At 44.6% G+C, this 16,396-nt stretch overlaps 1 protein-coding gene across 3 annotated transcripts in view; it reads left to right on the top strand.

The window, feature by feature from the left end:
- Window positions 1–16,396, top strand: part of cadps2 (Ca++-dependent secretion activator 2) — a 189,101-nt gene that overhangs the window by 84,813 nt on the left and 87,892 nt on the right. For all 3 annotated transcript variants that reach the window (XM_063196999.1, XM_063196998.1, XM_063197000.1), the window contains exons 9-11: window positions 10,418–10,484; window positions 10,768–10,876; window positions 11,640–11,855. In XM_063196999.1, coding sequence (XP_063053069.1) covers window positions 10,418–10,484; window positions 10,768–10,876; window positions 11,640–11,855 — 392 coding nt within the window. The remainder of the gene's footprint in view (window positions 1–10,417; window positions 10,485–10,767; window positions 10,877–11,639; window positions 11,856–16,396) is intronic.

The raw sequence follows: 16,396 nt of genomic DNA, 5'->3' as shown, positions 1-16,396 counted from the left end.
CTGACTTTTCGGTCCATGGCAGGATTTTTTTCATGTTGGATCTGACTGAAATGTGATGAAATGGATTTTAATGAGAGAAACTTCATTTGGATGCCAGTCACAAAGTCATGGTGCATGGTTGCAATCGTTCATTAATCAGCAAGCCTCTGCAGAGTAGTCAGAAAACAATCAGAAAGTTGGAGTGCCTCAGGGTGCTCACCCATTTTTTCTTGGTGCTCATCGGTGGGGGGACTCTCAAACTTTTGCAACATTGAAGAAATCCAAGGCACTCTAGGTTGAATTTTGTATTATTATACTATTCATTTGGCCACAATGCAGTGCCTCGGATTCCTTCTGTCTTGCACAATAATAATAATAATAATAATAATAATAATAATAATAACAATAATAATAATAATAATAATGACTTAGTTTTATTTAGCGTCTTTCAAGTAACCCAAGGTCGCTTTACAAAAGGAGATGAGGCAAGGGAATATAGGGAGAAGAGAGTAGGGTGTAGAAGTGGGGTTGAGGGGGCTGAGTGGTAAGGACCATAGGCCTCAGTGAATAAATATGATTTCAGGTGCTTTTCGAACATAGCCAGTGTTGGGGCTTGGCGAATATGGAGAGGTAGACTGTTCCAAAGGGTGGGGGCAGTAACACAGAAGGCTTTGTCGCCAAAAGTCCGTAGCCTGGACCGGGGGATGACAAGTGGGTCCATGTCAGAGGACCTCAGGGACCTTGATTGGGAGTGATGCTGGATGAGATGGCAGAGGTACTGGGGAGCAAGAGCATGGAGGGATTTGTATGTGAGGAGTAGGATGTTGTAGGTGCTGCGTGACACCACTGGGAGCCAGTGAAGCTGCTTGAGAGTGGGGGTAATGTGTGTCTCTGCAAAGTTATTCAGTTAACTCACTCGCTATGTAATGATACAACTGGACGTTTCAACCTTGTGCTCTGCCATTGCCTCCTTCATGACATCTGTGATAGCAGGTTGTGGGTGCGCTACCTTGGGTAGCTGTGGCCTAAGGGTTAAGCAGATGGGCCTCAGATTGGAGGGTTGCAGGTTCGAACCCCAATATCCCGCCCTTCCACTCCCTATTGCAGTCTATGGCTGAGCTGCCCTTGAGCAAGGCACCTAATCCAATACTGCTACAGGGACTGTAACCAATACCCTGTAAATAACTGTAAGTCGCTTTGGATAAAAAAAGTCAGCTAAGTGTAATGTAATGTAAAGTAATGTAATGTAACCTTACCACACCAATGAGTCTGGTCAGTGTACCACTTAGAGTGCTTGTTTGATACCCTAGAGGTGTGTGTTCAAGGTCGGGTAGCTCGCTTCCCTTTCTCGATCACATTTAAAGTGTACAGGTGGAACATGTTGAACCAAGTCCTTGTGAAAAGATATTTGTATGCTTTTATTTGCGACAGGACAGAGAGAGAGAGAGAGAGAGAGAGAGAGAGAGAGAGAGAGAGAGAGAGAGAGAGAGAGAGAGAGAGAGACAGGAAACAAGTGGTGAGAGAGAGAGAGAGAGATAGAGAGGGTTGGGCAAATGACCCGGGCTGGAATCAAACCCAGGTCACCGGCGTGGCAGTGCAGTGCCCTAACGTTAGAGCCATGGCGGGGACAAACCAAGTCCGTTTCACTGGCTGTTTAATTGACTGATGGATGATGAGTTGGTCTGTGGACAGCACTAGTCATCGGCACCTCCCAACCGATCGAATGCTGCTAAACCTCCGTTGTTGGTCCACACATTGTGGATAATAATAATGTCACTGGCCACTTTGGCAAGTAGCTTATTCTTGGGTGTGCCGTATCAGGGTAACCTACATTCTGCTGTTTGTCTTCTTGTTTTAGCTCTTCATTTTCAAAGCTTAGATGCATGTACGCTATTATGGTAAAGAGAACAAAAATAACGAAACAGTGGCTGGTGAAATGGCTGAATGGCTGGTGACTCGTGGAAAAGCACTACCCACAGTGGTCAGTGAGCGAAATAGTTCATGTGAAGCCCTGTTTGTGGGTGGTTGGGTCGGTTGGTTAGTTGATTGGCTGGAACAAATCCTTGGAATAGGATTGTAACCTCTGAAGATGGTTTACACACATTTGATCCCCAAACATACTGTATTGTCTCTTTTCCACTGCCAGTTTTCTGGTAGGCCTACGGCTCGACACAGCGAGACTCGGCCGCCACTTTTTGCTTTACGATTGAGCTGTGTCATGCCCTATCGAAAAGCAAAAAGTGGGCGACGAGTCACGCTGTGTCGAGCTGTAGACCCAGCAGAAAACAGGCAGTTTGAAAAGCCATACTGTATGTCTTCACTGCATCAGTGCTGTTTTTTTTTCTAGAGGAAATACTTGCATACCTGTACGCGTGTCCAAGGAAACTGTAGACTACATGTGGAGAGCGCTTCGAGACAGATCTACAAATAACAGAACAGAGGCTAATTCATTATGTTAAAGGATTTTGCCTTGCATTGTAAAGATTAGTGTTTTTTTATTTTAGCTTTAGCACATTTATTAACTCAATGCTGGCAGCATGTATTCTAATGTTACTCAGCGGGGGCCCTACAGCCCCCCCAGGGGGTGTTAGAGAGCCCTGAGAGGGCGTTGAGAAGGATATTACTGGAGTGAGGGCATTGGCTGGCTTATGGGATAGGGGGGGGATGAATTCAAAGCGGCATTTGTTCAAAAAAAAGGTTGAGAACCACTTGCCCCCAGAGAGTTGACTCCACTCCATAGATTCTTGGCACTCTGGGGTCATCTAGTGGCGATATGTATACGTTACATTGACAACTACTGTCTGTGGAGGGACTACATCAGGGGTGGACAACGTATGTTGTTAATGTTGTGCAGCTTCACATGAAATATGACGTATTTTGTAAATGAATCTTAGAAAGTACCTTTGCAATTCAGTTCAGTTATATTCAGAGGACCAAGAGAAGGTGAGGTCTGTTTTAAAGGTGGCTGCCTTCAATATAGGCCTAAAGTGCAGGAGGAAATCCTGGTTTGTGTTCATAACACGGCCCTTGGAGGACTTTTATGGCCCTTGGAGGAATTTGGAGTGGCCCCTCGAATGAAAAAGGTTCCCCACCGCTCAACCGCATGTTGCTATTAGGACTATCATGCATCAGGTTTGTGTACAGTATACCTATTCATGGAAAAGTCTAGCAGTTTTGTTGCTGTTTGCTGAAAATGAAAGAAATTAAATATTAAAGCCTGGGTGATATATTTTTTCTTTGCACTAGCGTTGCAGGCTTCCGTTGCTGCAGAGAGAAAGCTTTACCACAAGTAGGCCTGTAATACCAAAGGTGTCATTATCCTCTTTTGTTGTGTTGTTGTTGAGATTATTTTGAAGTTAAATGAAGAGTGCATAAAATAATCTTACTGAGAATTCAGAGGCAGTAAAATAGCTCTCCATCTTTTAGGACCATTTTTTAGTATGGGTACATTTCATTATTCAAACTCCTGTCCTCGACCAGTGCTTGGGGCCTCGCACTTTGCTGATGCCCCTCCTCAATGGAGTAAACAATACAGTTTCCCTGCTGTCAGCTTAGGCACAACAACTTTTGGGGGACTTTCCCCCATTCAACATCCTGATTGCAAATGAGAAAGGACTTTTGAATCACTCTTTTGCGAGATATTGAATTAAACTTCTGTCGTCAATCTGTGTGTGTGTGTGTGTGTGTGTGTGTGTGTGTGTGTGTGTGTGTGTGTGTGTGTGTGTGTGTGTGTGTGTGTGTGTGTGTGTGTGTGTGTGTGTGTGTGTGTGTGTGTGTGTGTGTGTGTATGTTTATGAATGTGGGAATGTGTATGTGAAATAATTTTGAGTTTACTGTATAGTTGTGATATGGTGTTATATAAATACATTTTGATTCAATCGATTGATTGCACTTTTAGTTGTTGGAGTTAGGTTGGACTTATATTTAAAAAAAAGAACTGTTGTGGTCAGCAGTTAGGGAATCATGCTAGCTTGAGGGTTTGGTGGTTCAATTCACGACTCTGCTAGGTGGGAAGGAAGAGCGGTTTACCACCCAGGTGAAAAAGTGGTTCAATATGGTACAATGAAAGCACGACTGAAGTGTACTTAGCATGTTAAAAGTGCACTCATACTTTTTGTGCCAAGAAAAAGTATGTTTACAATATGCTTATTTAAAGTGTACTTAAAATTAGATGTAATTAAGTTGATCTCAAAGAAAGTACACTTAGCCAACCATAGCCTACTTTAAAGTGGACTTAGAAGATGTTTGGCTGAAGTGTATTTAGTAGAGGAATATACTAATAGTGTTCTAATAGTGAACTTACTAAAATTGTATTGTAACATACTGCATTTGCACTTTTTGAAAGTGCACTATGATTATACTTCACCCAAATGTCTTCGAAGTGTGATTTTCTATAGTGCGCTTTAATCACTTTAATCACTTTAACATATTGGAAGTATACTTTTTCTAAGTGCACCATGATTGTACTTCACCCAAATATATTCAAAGCGTGCTTACACAAAGTGCATTTACCCATCAGGCACCATCAAGCATGTACCATCATGCAATGCACTTCTCGGAGCTAAATTTCTCAAACAGAAAGCCATTTATCTCTAAGGAATAGCTTTGCATTGCATGATTGCATGATATTACTCATTGTTATATTCTGTGTTTATTGTCGGTTTTTATTTTATTTTAAGTGGAACACAAAACATGACAATGTTCCCACCATCATTACGATGGTCACGTATATTTTCTGCTATATATAGACTCATACTTCCCATTTTGTCATGGTGAAAGGTAAGTCAGAAGTAGTTGATCAAACAAAGGATGCTGATTCCAAAAGGTTGACCAAGTGTATAACAGTAGTACAAGATTGAGTTGAAGTGATATGTGTATCTGAAATCTCTGTACGATTGCAATGACTGTAAATGTCAATCAGACCATGCATGCATATCAATAATGTGACCTCTGGATGTGTTCAATGTACAAGCTCTGAATAACAGCATGGATTATAGTATTACATTCATGTTATGCGTAGGGGGGGCATGATGAAAAAAATTAGGTGGGGGGGAGGGCCATGGCAAAAAAAAATCGGAGTTAGGGGGAGGGCCATGGGAAAAAAAAACTGAATTTAGCATTGTAGCAAAGTATCAATCCTTGGGAAATATTGAAGCTGCGGTGGGGACACTCTCTCCACTTTGTAGTTTACAGTACAACTCGGACATTGGTATTGAAATGGAAGTTTTTATTATTATTATTATTATTATTTATTTATTTATTTTTTTTTACTTAACACGTAAAAACAATAGTGAAGGCAATTTGTCTTGGTGACAGTGGAGTTAAAAGGCATCCCATGCAGCCGCAGAGGTAGATTCTAGCGGCTTCTCATAGGTATCCACTGATATCGATAGCACATAATAGTGCAGACAACCGCCCTTGATGTAGGCTACGTATCTGACTGTTCTCATGATGGTTGTTCATCTACCAATTTTACATATTACATTTTTGTACCTGTAGGGGGAGGGCCATGGGAAAACAAAATTGAAGTGGGGGGAGGGCCATGGGGAATTTTTCTTCCAGCGCACCAGTCCCTTATCTCTTTGGATTCAAGTGTCAGCAATGTGAAATGCAATGTAATGTAATAGAGCAGTGATTCTCAACCATTTTTTGTTTAATCAAACGCCCCCTGGACCTCATCATAAGCCTTTAGGCATATGACGTCATCATAAGTCTTTCAATGTCCCCCTTAGTATTAAAAAGTAAGATAGACCAATGCCCCCCAAAGGCAACTAAGCTCCGCACCCTCTCAGCTGTATTTTTGACTACGCCCCCTGAGGGCTCAAATTGTTGAAGCAAATCACCCTGTTGTAGTCATGAGTGATATGGGATTGTCATTAGAATAGACAAAGATCCTCAACTGAAACCCATGTTCCTAAATTATCATGAGGAATACAATGTTCTTTATGTTCTGTAAGTAACAGTACTAAAAGATGGTGATAATCATTGGCACTGGCATTATTTGAATCAGTAACCATGAAGCACTTTATCATTATTTGAGCGCTGAGCAGTAAGTACAACAGAGAGAAGTAGTGATTTAAATGTTGGCTTGAAATGTCCCCGATGTAATGCAAATCTTGACCACTAGGGGGGAGTAGAGGACAGGATACAGCTATCCAAAGTCTGCTTTACTTTTCAAAGCAGTAGTGGTCCAGAGATGAATCCGTCTGAAACAGTCAAATTAACCCAGTAAGACACGGCCCCTGTTATAAACTGGCTGCTACCAAACTGGCAATGACTGAAGTCGTACTGTGTCACCAAAGGCCATGTGCACTGTCATAGTGGTGTAGTGCTATGGTAGTAAAGCTTTTTCAATGGTTATCACAGTGTTCCACTGGTGGAATGGCATGACAGAGATTTTGACAGGACTTGTGTAAGAGACCAATATATGTTATGTTGATTTTTCTCTCATTTGTGATACTGTGTTCTCTCGATAATTTGATCACTTCAGTACTCAAGACTTATTCCTTTGCTGCCCTTTCCCTTATGTGGAACAAATTGTCAAGAATATTGTCTTCTGTATGTCACTATGTACTTGAGGCCATATGGTGATAATCCCAGTACTTTTCCTCAACACTCAACCCTGCCTGTGTGAAATCTGCACATGAAGTGTGTCTGTGTGTGTGTGTGTGTGTGTGCGTGCGCGTGTGCGTACATGCGCGTGTGAGAGAGAGAGAGAGAGAGAGAGAGAGAGAGAGAGAGAGAGCTCTTCTTCCCAGGCTGTGCGTGCGCGTGCGCGTGCGAGAGAGAGAGAGAGAGAGAGAGAGAGAGAGAGAGAGATAGAGAGAGAGCTCTTGTTCCCAGGCTGTGTGTATTTGTGTGTGCGTGTGTGTGTGCGTGTGTGGGCCGGCAGCGGCTTCAGTGTGAGCAAGGGTCAGAGGTGTTGGGTCTGGCCCCCTTCCTGCTGCCCTCTAATTGGTCGACAGCTCTCTCCCCTAATTGGCAGCCGCCTCTCCACGGGCTAATTACCTCTTTAGGCAGAGCAGCACACCACACCACACCACACCACACCACCACTGCACCACAGCACAGCACAGCACTATTGCACAGCACAATCGCCTACTGGACCATGCAGTATCTATGCAGATGCACACACACACACACACACACACACACACACACACACACACACACACACACACACACACACACACACACACACACACACACACACACACACACACACACACACACACACACACACACACACACACACACACACACACACACACACACACACACACTCAAACAGACATGTACATGTACATGTACATGTACATGTACATGGAGTAGAGAGAGGGAGGGGTGTGGAGAGATGAAAAGGAGGGAATCTGGGGAGATTTTCAGGTTGAGCGATCCCCATTAAAAGGAGCCATCTGTTGATGAGCGCTATGCTCAGGAGCCCGGCTGGGCTGGGCTGGGCTGGGCTGGGCTGGGCTGGGTTGGGCTGGACTGGGCTGGGCTGGGCTGGGCTGAGTTGGGCTGTGCTGTGCTGTGCTGGGCTGTGCTGGGCTGGGCCTGGCTGGTGTGGGATGGGATGGGCTGGGCTGGGCTGGGGTGGGCTGGGCTGGGCTGGGCTGGGCTGGGCTGGTCTGGGCTGAGCTGGGGTGGGGTGGACTGGGATGGGATGGGATGGGATGGGAAGGGAAGGGATGGGATGGGATGGGCAGGGCAGGGCAGGGATGGGCTGGGCTGGGCTGGGCTGGGCTGGGCTGATCTGGGCCGATCTGGGCCGAGCTGGGGTGGACTGGGATGGGATGGGATGGGATGGGATGGGATGGGCAGGGAAGGGATGGGCAGGGAAGGGCTGGGCTGGGCTGGGCTGGGCTGGGCTGCACTGGACTGGGCTAGGATGGGCATAGTGCAGGGAGCCTGAGACTCAAGGCTTTTCATCCTGGCCCTCTCCTCTCAGCTCCATGGCGCTCAGCAGAGCAGGCAGCCTGCCAGCACAGGGAAGAAGAGAGGGACCACACAGGCTCTCATGCCCCCCTCTCTCTTTCTTTCTAACTCCCTCTCTCTCTCTCTCTCTCTCTCTCTCTCTCTCTCTCTCTCTCTCTCTCTCTCTCTCACACTGTCTCTCTCTCTCTCTCTCTCTCTCTCTCTCTCTCTCTCTCTCTCTCTCTCTCTTGGAGTCCCGCCCCCCCCTTTCAAACACACACACACACACACACACACACACGTCTCTCTCTCTCTCTCTCTCTCTCTCTCTCTCTCTCTCTCTCTCTCTCTCTCTCTCTCTCTCTCTCTCTCTCTCTCTCAATTCCTTGGTTTCTTTCATGATTTCAGTTTTGCCCCTGCCATTTGCATGCTGTTTGGCATGTACACTAAGTGCCATTGAAGTGCTGTGCCAGTGTGGTATGCATTATATTCAGCTCTGCATATACAGTATTATATTGACAAGCACAGTGGGTGACTTTTTGTCTGGTTTACGATGTGTGTGATTCAAGGACACTGATTGAAGGCAGATCTCAAAATGATACATTGCAAAAAAAATATGCATGTGTATGTCTTTTATATTGTGTTTATATATATGTTATGGTATAAACCCATCACTTCAGGGGGGAAAAACAACATTCCCTTTCTGTGTGGCTACTGCCACATTTCCTCATGATAGGGCCACTCCATTATTCTGCCCGGTGTGCTGCAATGCAATGGAGCGACCACAGGGGCGGGATGTTCCCACGTAAATGGCATCACCTCCTCCAGGCACCAGCCCAATCATAATGATAAGACAGTAATAAAAGACATTAGTTTGTAATTTGTAGATGTGAAGTTTATTTCTAGGCCTGTAATTTGTCATGTGCTATGTTTTGTTTTGTTTTTATTTTTTCTGTCCATAAGGTTTCAAAATCTGTGTCTTTGCAGATTGTTGTTGTAATTTTTTTTTATTTGCATAGAAAAAAAATATGCAACTCGGGCGTAGACAATAATAAAAGCCCACTGTTTTCCTGCACATTCTTTGTTTTTGTTTTTTTGGTGTTTTTTTAGTTTGTTTTTTTTTAAATGAAAATGATTGTCTCTAAATTGTCTCTTCTCCTGACTTAACAGAAATATTGTGTGTATAATAACATTTTCATATAATATGTAGGTTAACTGTCACATTTATCAGTCCTTATTATAAAATGTGGTTGCCACCACAGGACTTTTGCATGCGGTGATTCCATTGGTCGCTGTAGTATAGTATAGTATATTTTACAAATTAGCAGCCATGAAACTCCTTTTTCATTTCCCTTTAATTGATGACCTCCTCTGTTTTTAACCTCGCTCAAACATCCAAATGCTTTTAAACGTGGTGCGAGCGAGCGCCTTGAAAGCTTTTGTAAAGAAAGATGATTCATTATCCCTTGGCAGCTGTATGCCCGCATGCTCCCCTCGCAGAGGCTGAAAAGTGCCTGTGGCTCGGTTGTCCTATTGGTTGACACGACCGGGGCTGCCTCAGCTTTCCCCGAGCCCGGTATTGTTGTCGGCTAAATGGGATCATGAATGTCGAAAAGGTGCCGGAGAGTGAACTGAAAATCATTTTCACAAGTGGATGATTACCCCTGCAACATGCTAACAGAACTCCCTCACAGAATGGCCCAAATTTTCACAGACTGAATTCATTGCTCTTTCAACCTTGACTGGGGGGGGGTGCCTCTCGGTCGCTTCTGTTAACTCGTCTCCCTTTCAAAAGTGTCTCATGTATTGATTTGTCTAACCCACTCATCTACACCCCCACCGTCACCACCTCTCTCTCTCTCTCTCTCTCTCTCTCTCTCTCTCTCTCTCTCTCTCTCTCTCTCTTTAGCCTTTTTAATGTTGTGAGTGAGGAATTACAATTGTCTTCCTCTACGGACGATGATTTACCTTATGTAAGTCTGTAATACCATAAATTGTGAAATTTGTGAGTTCCAGTTGATGCTGATATTCATCAGTCTACCACCTTTGGTTTAGGCCTATCTATCTATTCATGTTTGAAGGACGTTTTAATTCCCAATTCCATATCACAATTTCTGTTGATTTGTTATCAACAGAATTCATATTGGTGGTATACAATTTAAAGGATGAACCCCTATGAGATGCGCAAAACAAGTGAATATAATGTATTGTTTTATTTCTTTTCTTTTTTAAAAACTGGTTTATTTAGTTTGGGACCATGTGCAGAGTACATTAGTTACAAAGTGAAGAGATGACATGCACTGCACCAAATTATAGCGTAGAAGCTAGTTTCCATCTGAAGTCCCTGAGCAGGTGAAAAACATAAAATACAATAAAATAGGAGCATTCGTTCAGGTATACACGCACGCACGCACGCACCCACGCGCGCACACACACGCACACTCATGCACACACACACACTTAAAAAAATCATAAAATAGATCCTGTTCCTCTGTTCCTCACAGAGCTTTTATCTCCGTAGGTTTTTGTATGCACTGGGCCAGCGAGTTTGGAAGAGATGGAAAAGACGATATTTCGTCCTTGTGCAGGTAGGCCTACACCGGCTTTGGCACATTGAAGGACAGTTTTGTTTGTGCTTTATAAATTATTTTGATTGATTGATTGATTGTTTGATTGTTTGATTGACTGATAGATACCACATGGCTCAAGTCTTAAATTAGCTCATGTTCCCAAATTTCTTTGTATCATTTCTCAGCTGGTCCCTGGTCTTAAAGCTTTGTCGTTCTTCAAAAATATTGTGACCTGTTTCAGCAAAAAATAAATAGATAAATAAAACTCCCGTCAACTTTATTGATTTTTTTTCTCCCCTAGGTCAGTCAGTACACGTTTGCTATGTGCAGTTACCGGGAGAAGAAGTCGGAGCCGCAGGAGCTGATGCAGCTGGAAGGCTACACTGTGGATTACTCAGATCCCCAACCAGGTGTGGTCTGCTTGCCTGATGAGCACTGCTCTAGTTGTAATTGTTGAAAACATTTTTGGGGCTTTGGGGCTGAATTTGAACAAGTTGGAAAAATTAATTTACTAATCATTTTCGGGGCTTTGGGGCTGAATTTGAACAAACAGAAGAAATTCATTTACTAGCTCTGCCAAGACTTAACACATTCCAAAATATGTTGATGTTTTAACAAGATGTGCATTTCCCTCATTTAAGGATCACTTTTATTTAGATTAATAAATGCCATTAGGATGCAAAAATAAAGCATAACATTTCTTAGTACAGGGCTATCATAATGGAGAACCTAATTGTTTTCTACACTCAGTTATTGTTAATGGCAGTTTTAAATTATGAAAAAATGATGACATTTGTATTACTCTTGTTACTCTGCTCTGAAACCAAATCATGGTGTTTGTACATCTATATGCTACACATTTACTGTACTACACTGCTTAAAGAGTCAAAAATGCCATAAAATATCATAATGTCATAAAAGGTTTTCAAGTGTAAGTTATCAAGACTTGTCCATTCGCTATCACAAAACAAGAGCAGTTAATCCTAAACTGATAAGCAGATGTATATCATTTTCACTTCAGTCACTTAATATTGCAATAATGTTTCACTGTATTTTAACTCCAATGGCTGGTGTGTGTGCGTGCGTGCGTGCGTGCGTGCGTGCGTGCGTGCGTGCGTGCGTGCGTGCGTGCGTGCGTGCGTGCAACCGTTTCCGCATGTCCCCGCCCCCCAGGACTGCAGGGTGGGCGCATGTTCTTCAGCGCGGTGAAGGAGGGGGACCAGGTGGTGTTTGCCAGTGATGACGAGCAGGACCGCGTGCTGTGGGTTCAGGCCATGTACCGGGCCACCGGCCAGTCCTACAAGCCCGTGGCCCCCACACAGAACCAACGCCACAACCACAGAGGAGGAGGAGGAGTACCACAGAAGGACACCGCTGTCTCCCTGCTCAGTAGGTCCACAGGAGAGCAGGCTCTCTATGGGGACACTTTGACACAGTCATTGAGTACACTCACAGGCTCACTGTCTGATATCAACATAGCCATACACTCACAGGTTTACTGACATCAATATAGTCATACACTGACAGACTTACTGACATCAATATAGTCATACACTGACAGACTTACTGAAATCAATATAGTCTTACAATATACCCACAGACGTACTGACATTGACATGGTCATACACTCAGAGATTTACTGATCGACATACTATAGTCATACACTCACAGGTTTACTTATATCAACATACTGTAGTTATACACCCACTGACTTACTGCCATCAACATACACTAGTCATACACTCACAGGTTTACTGACATCAACATAGAGTAGAGTAGAGTAGAGTATAGTAGAGTAGAGTAGAGTATATTTTATTGATCCCAGGGGGAAATTAAGTTGTCAAGTAGCATAAACATAATACAGAAGACATTACACGCAACATTACTCACATCATTGCACATACAGTATATTAACCATATATAGCTCACACGAGTGACATCAACATACACAAAGAATGCCATTTCAACATTTCAGTTAGACTGCTAAAATACTGTATAAAACTGCCTTCTGGTGAGTAACATTACAGTAAAACATGGAAAACAAGCTATGCATCACGCATGCATATACACTACAGTGAAACAGATGCACAGCATTTTCATTGACTGCTATTAACCAACTTTTAAATGATTTGGTAACATGCTGCATTCATTTCTTAAACATTGCTGTTTAACTTGGCTATCTTTTTTCATGCATTTTTAAAATGATCATAATATTGGTTCAATGTCAAATGCATCATACAGTAAGCATAGGCAATATATCATTACTTTCAGCGCATCTTTTCTTGGATGTTGTATGTATCATTTATTTAAGGTGTTTCTTAGATGTTGTTGCTAGCAGCATTTTCTGGCACCATGGTCTTGGCTGATCAGTTCTTGCCATGAGAAAGACAGCACACGTTTGTAAATATTGATTTGTGAAGGGAGGGAGTTGCACACACACAGACACACACACACATTCACACTCACACTCACACACACCCACACACACAACGCTTGCATCCGAGTGTGTGCGCTGAACTGCAAACGGCAGAATCCCAATTTCTCACATCTGCTGTGTTATCGTTGACGTTAAAAAGCTCACATCTTGAAAAGCCCACACACAAAAATATGTTTTCATTGCTCAAGGTCTCTTGTCTCGCGTCACGTTCCTTTTTTCTTTGGTTGCGCTGGACAATTTTGTGGATAGATTGTTTGTCATTGCGGCTGTTGTTGTCTGTCTATTTGCTGGAGGATTGCAATCGCTTTTCAGAATGAGAAAAAGTTTATTTATTATCAGAAAGACTCACTGTAACTTACTACTTTTACATCAACACATGGACAGACATTCATGCACACATACACAGACGAATGTACACACACACACACACACACACACACACACACACACACACACACACACACACACACACACACACACACACACACACACACACACACACACACACACAAATGCAGCCTTTAGACATTGTTCCGGGTTTTTTTTGTTTTTTAAGAAGTGAGGCTCTGTGCTCTATTTTGTGAAGGGGTCATGTGAAGTCTCGTCTGTCCGTGCTGATGTGCCAGGACGTGTTTGAAATGAAATCGTCCCAGAGCTGGCCTTGTCCAAAACCCTCAGTCTTCCTCCCCTCCCCTCCCGTCAAACAACACCGCAGGTCCGGAGCATGCTGTATGATGGCCATTACTTTAACATGAACACAAGTGACAGGAGACAACTTCACATACCGAGAAAGAGGATTGGTGTGTGTGTGTGTGTGTGTGTGTGCGTGTGTGTGTGTGTGCGTGTGTGTGTGTGTGTGCGTGTGTGTGTGTGTGTGTGTGTGTGTGTGTGTGTGTGTGTGTGTGTGTGTGCGTGTGTGTGTGTGTGTGTGCGTGTGCGTGTGCGTGTGTTTCTCGTACCCATGTACGCATGCGCGTGCGTGCGTTGGTGCGTGCGTGCCTGTTTGTTTGTTTGTGTTTGAGTGATTTTGTTTCTGTGTGTGTGAGTTTGTTTGTGTGTGTGTGGTGTCAAACTCAGATTTGGCACCTGATCCCCCCCCTCCCCTTGTCTATACTGATCTGTTTCTGGTGAAGGGTGCTGAAGCTTCCCCTAAAACCCAGAGTGCGTGTGTGCCTGTGCCATTGCCCGTCTTATCCAGTGTCTGTCCATCTTACCTGCACGGCTGCCCCGCTGAGCTCTCAGCTCACTCACTCACTCGCATACAGAGTGCTCGATGGCCTGTCATACACACCCACCCACCTGAGAACCGCATGTCACATGGATATGACAAGCAGCGGTGACACACGCGAACACGTATTCACACACATACACACACACACACACACACACACACACACACACACACACACACACACACACACACACACACACACACACACACACACACACACACACACGGGATGGACACGGAGCCCGCCTGGCCTGTTGGACTGAGGAGACACACTAAAACACACGTACACACGTACACACGTACACACGTACACACACACACACACACACACACACACACACACATGCGTGTGCCGTACACACACACACACACGCCTGCTCACACACACACAAACATACATATCTATGTCCGCAACTCTGATTAAATAACCCATTCCCCTTCTCTTCCACTCCACGGAGAGTGGACACACACACATACACGCACACACACACACACACACACACACACACACACACACACACACACACACACACACACACACACACACACACACACACACACACACACACACACACACGCACACACACGCGCACACACACAAAACACAAATGCACAAAGGCACACTACCACAAACACAGAGGGTAACCACACACACACACAGTCAATGACACCACACCACATACACACGCACACACAAACACACACACACGCACATACAAACATACACAATTACACAGAGGGAATCGCCTTGCGCCACCCCGCCCTTTGCCTCCTCCTCGGCCCCGTTTTCTTCGTCAGTGGATAATAATAAGTAGAAGTTAAAGATGACACGGATCAATACAGCTTCCTCCGTCGCCTGGGCCTTGGCTTGCACTCCTCAGATCAATACCACACTCTTGGTCACTCTATTATGGCCGTTAATCTATATCCCCTTTGTCTCCTATCGCGGCCCTGGCATCTTAGTGGCCCCCCAGCCCCCATTCTCATTCTCATTGTGCGTGTGTGTCCCAGTGTTCCCTATCCCCACTTTGTTCCCCTTTTCCTACCAAATTGCATTAAGGAGAAGCGACCGACGCGTTTTTTGTTGCAAATGAATGTAAAATGACCTACATCGGAATTAAAAGGATGGGGTGTGGGTTTTGGGGGTGGGTAGGTGGGGTGGGGGGTGTTACAAAGGAGTTAACAGGGGTTTATCGGTCAGACACTTTTGTCAAGGGTGCCGGGTGAGGTGGGGTGATTGTGAGGGGTTTTTGGTGTGTGTTGGGGGTGGGGGGGGGGGGGGGCGAGAGGGGATGAAGAAAAATGCTAAAGTGCGAGCAAGCCATTGGCGATGTGTTCCTCGATTGGTGGATTGCGATTGCGCTTCTGCCACCCTTTTGATAACTTGTACAAAAGCGACAGTCAGTGGAACTAACAAATGCCCCCCCCCCCAGTAAATTCCAATCGCTTGCGGCTACACACTATCCACCCATTCAACCAGCCAGCCATCTCGCCATCTCGCCATCTAACCAGCCAGGCAGGCTTTTCTCTGTCTGAAGTCAGCTGTCCTCCGCAGCAGTCTGAGGTCTGTTGTCTACATGGCACTAGAGCGATGCGTCGGTATGGTACTCGGGTCGGCCTGAAATGAAATGGCGGCGCTGATGGATGGAAGTGATCGCTAATGCGCTAATGCGCTAATGCGCTAATGCTCTTCTCGGGAGAGGGAAGGACGCGCCCGCCAAGGGGCAGGCAGGCGGCGTTGGATGCACTTCTTCTAAAGACGCGCACTTCCCCTTTTGTGTCGTCCATCACGGGAAGCCCTTTTTTTCTTCTCCTCTCTCTCTCTCTCTCTCTCTCTCTCTCTCTCTCTCTCTCTCTCTCTCTCTCGCTCTCTGTCTTTTTCTCTTCTCTCTCTCGCCCATCTTCCAGAAATCTACATCAATAGCACCTCCAGGAAAAAATAAAGGGGAAAAAAAGAGGGTTAGGGCGCCTTTTTATTACACTTTCACCCCTTGACCATGCATTGCCGACGGCTAGTTTTTTTAAGGACATGCGTCAAAAAGCTGGAAATGAACTTAAACACGCTTCCAGCGCCCCCCTCTCTCTTTCTTTCATGGTCCCTCTCTTTCACTATCTCTCTCACTCTCGCTCTCAGCTCATCCTCTTTTCTCCTCACTTTTCTTAAGTGACCTTGTCCTTTTTCCATGTCTGGAATAATGAATGTTATTTTCTCTTGACTCTGCTTGTGCTCTTTACCCGTTTGCATTCATGCTTTTACCTCCT

The sequence above is a fragment of the Engraulis encrasicolus genome, chromosome 4 (genome assembly GCF_034702125.1).
Source record: "Engraulis encrasicolus isolate BLACKSEA-1 chromosome 4, IST_EnEncr_1.0, whole genome shotgun sequence".
NCBI lineage: Eukaryota > Metazoa > Chordata > Actinopteri > Clupeiformes > Engraulidae > Engraulis > Engraulis encrasicolus.
This window is presented reverse-complemented; position numbering and strand designations above follow the sequence as displayed.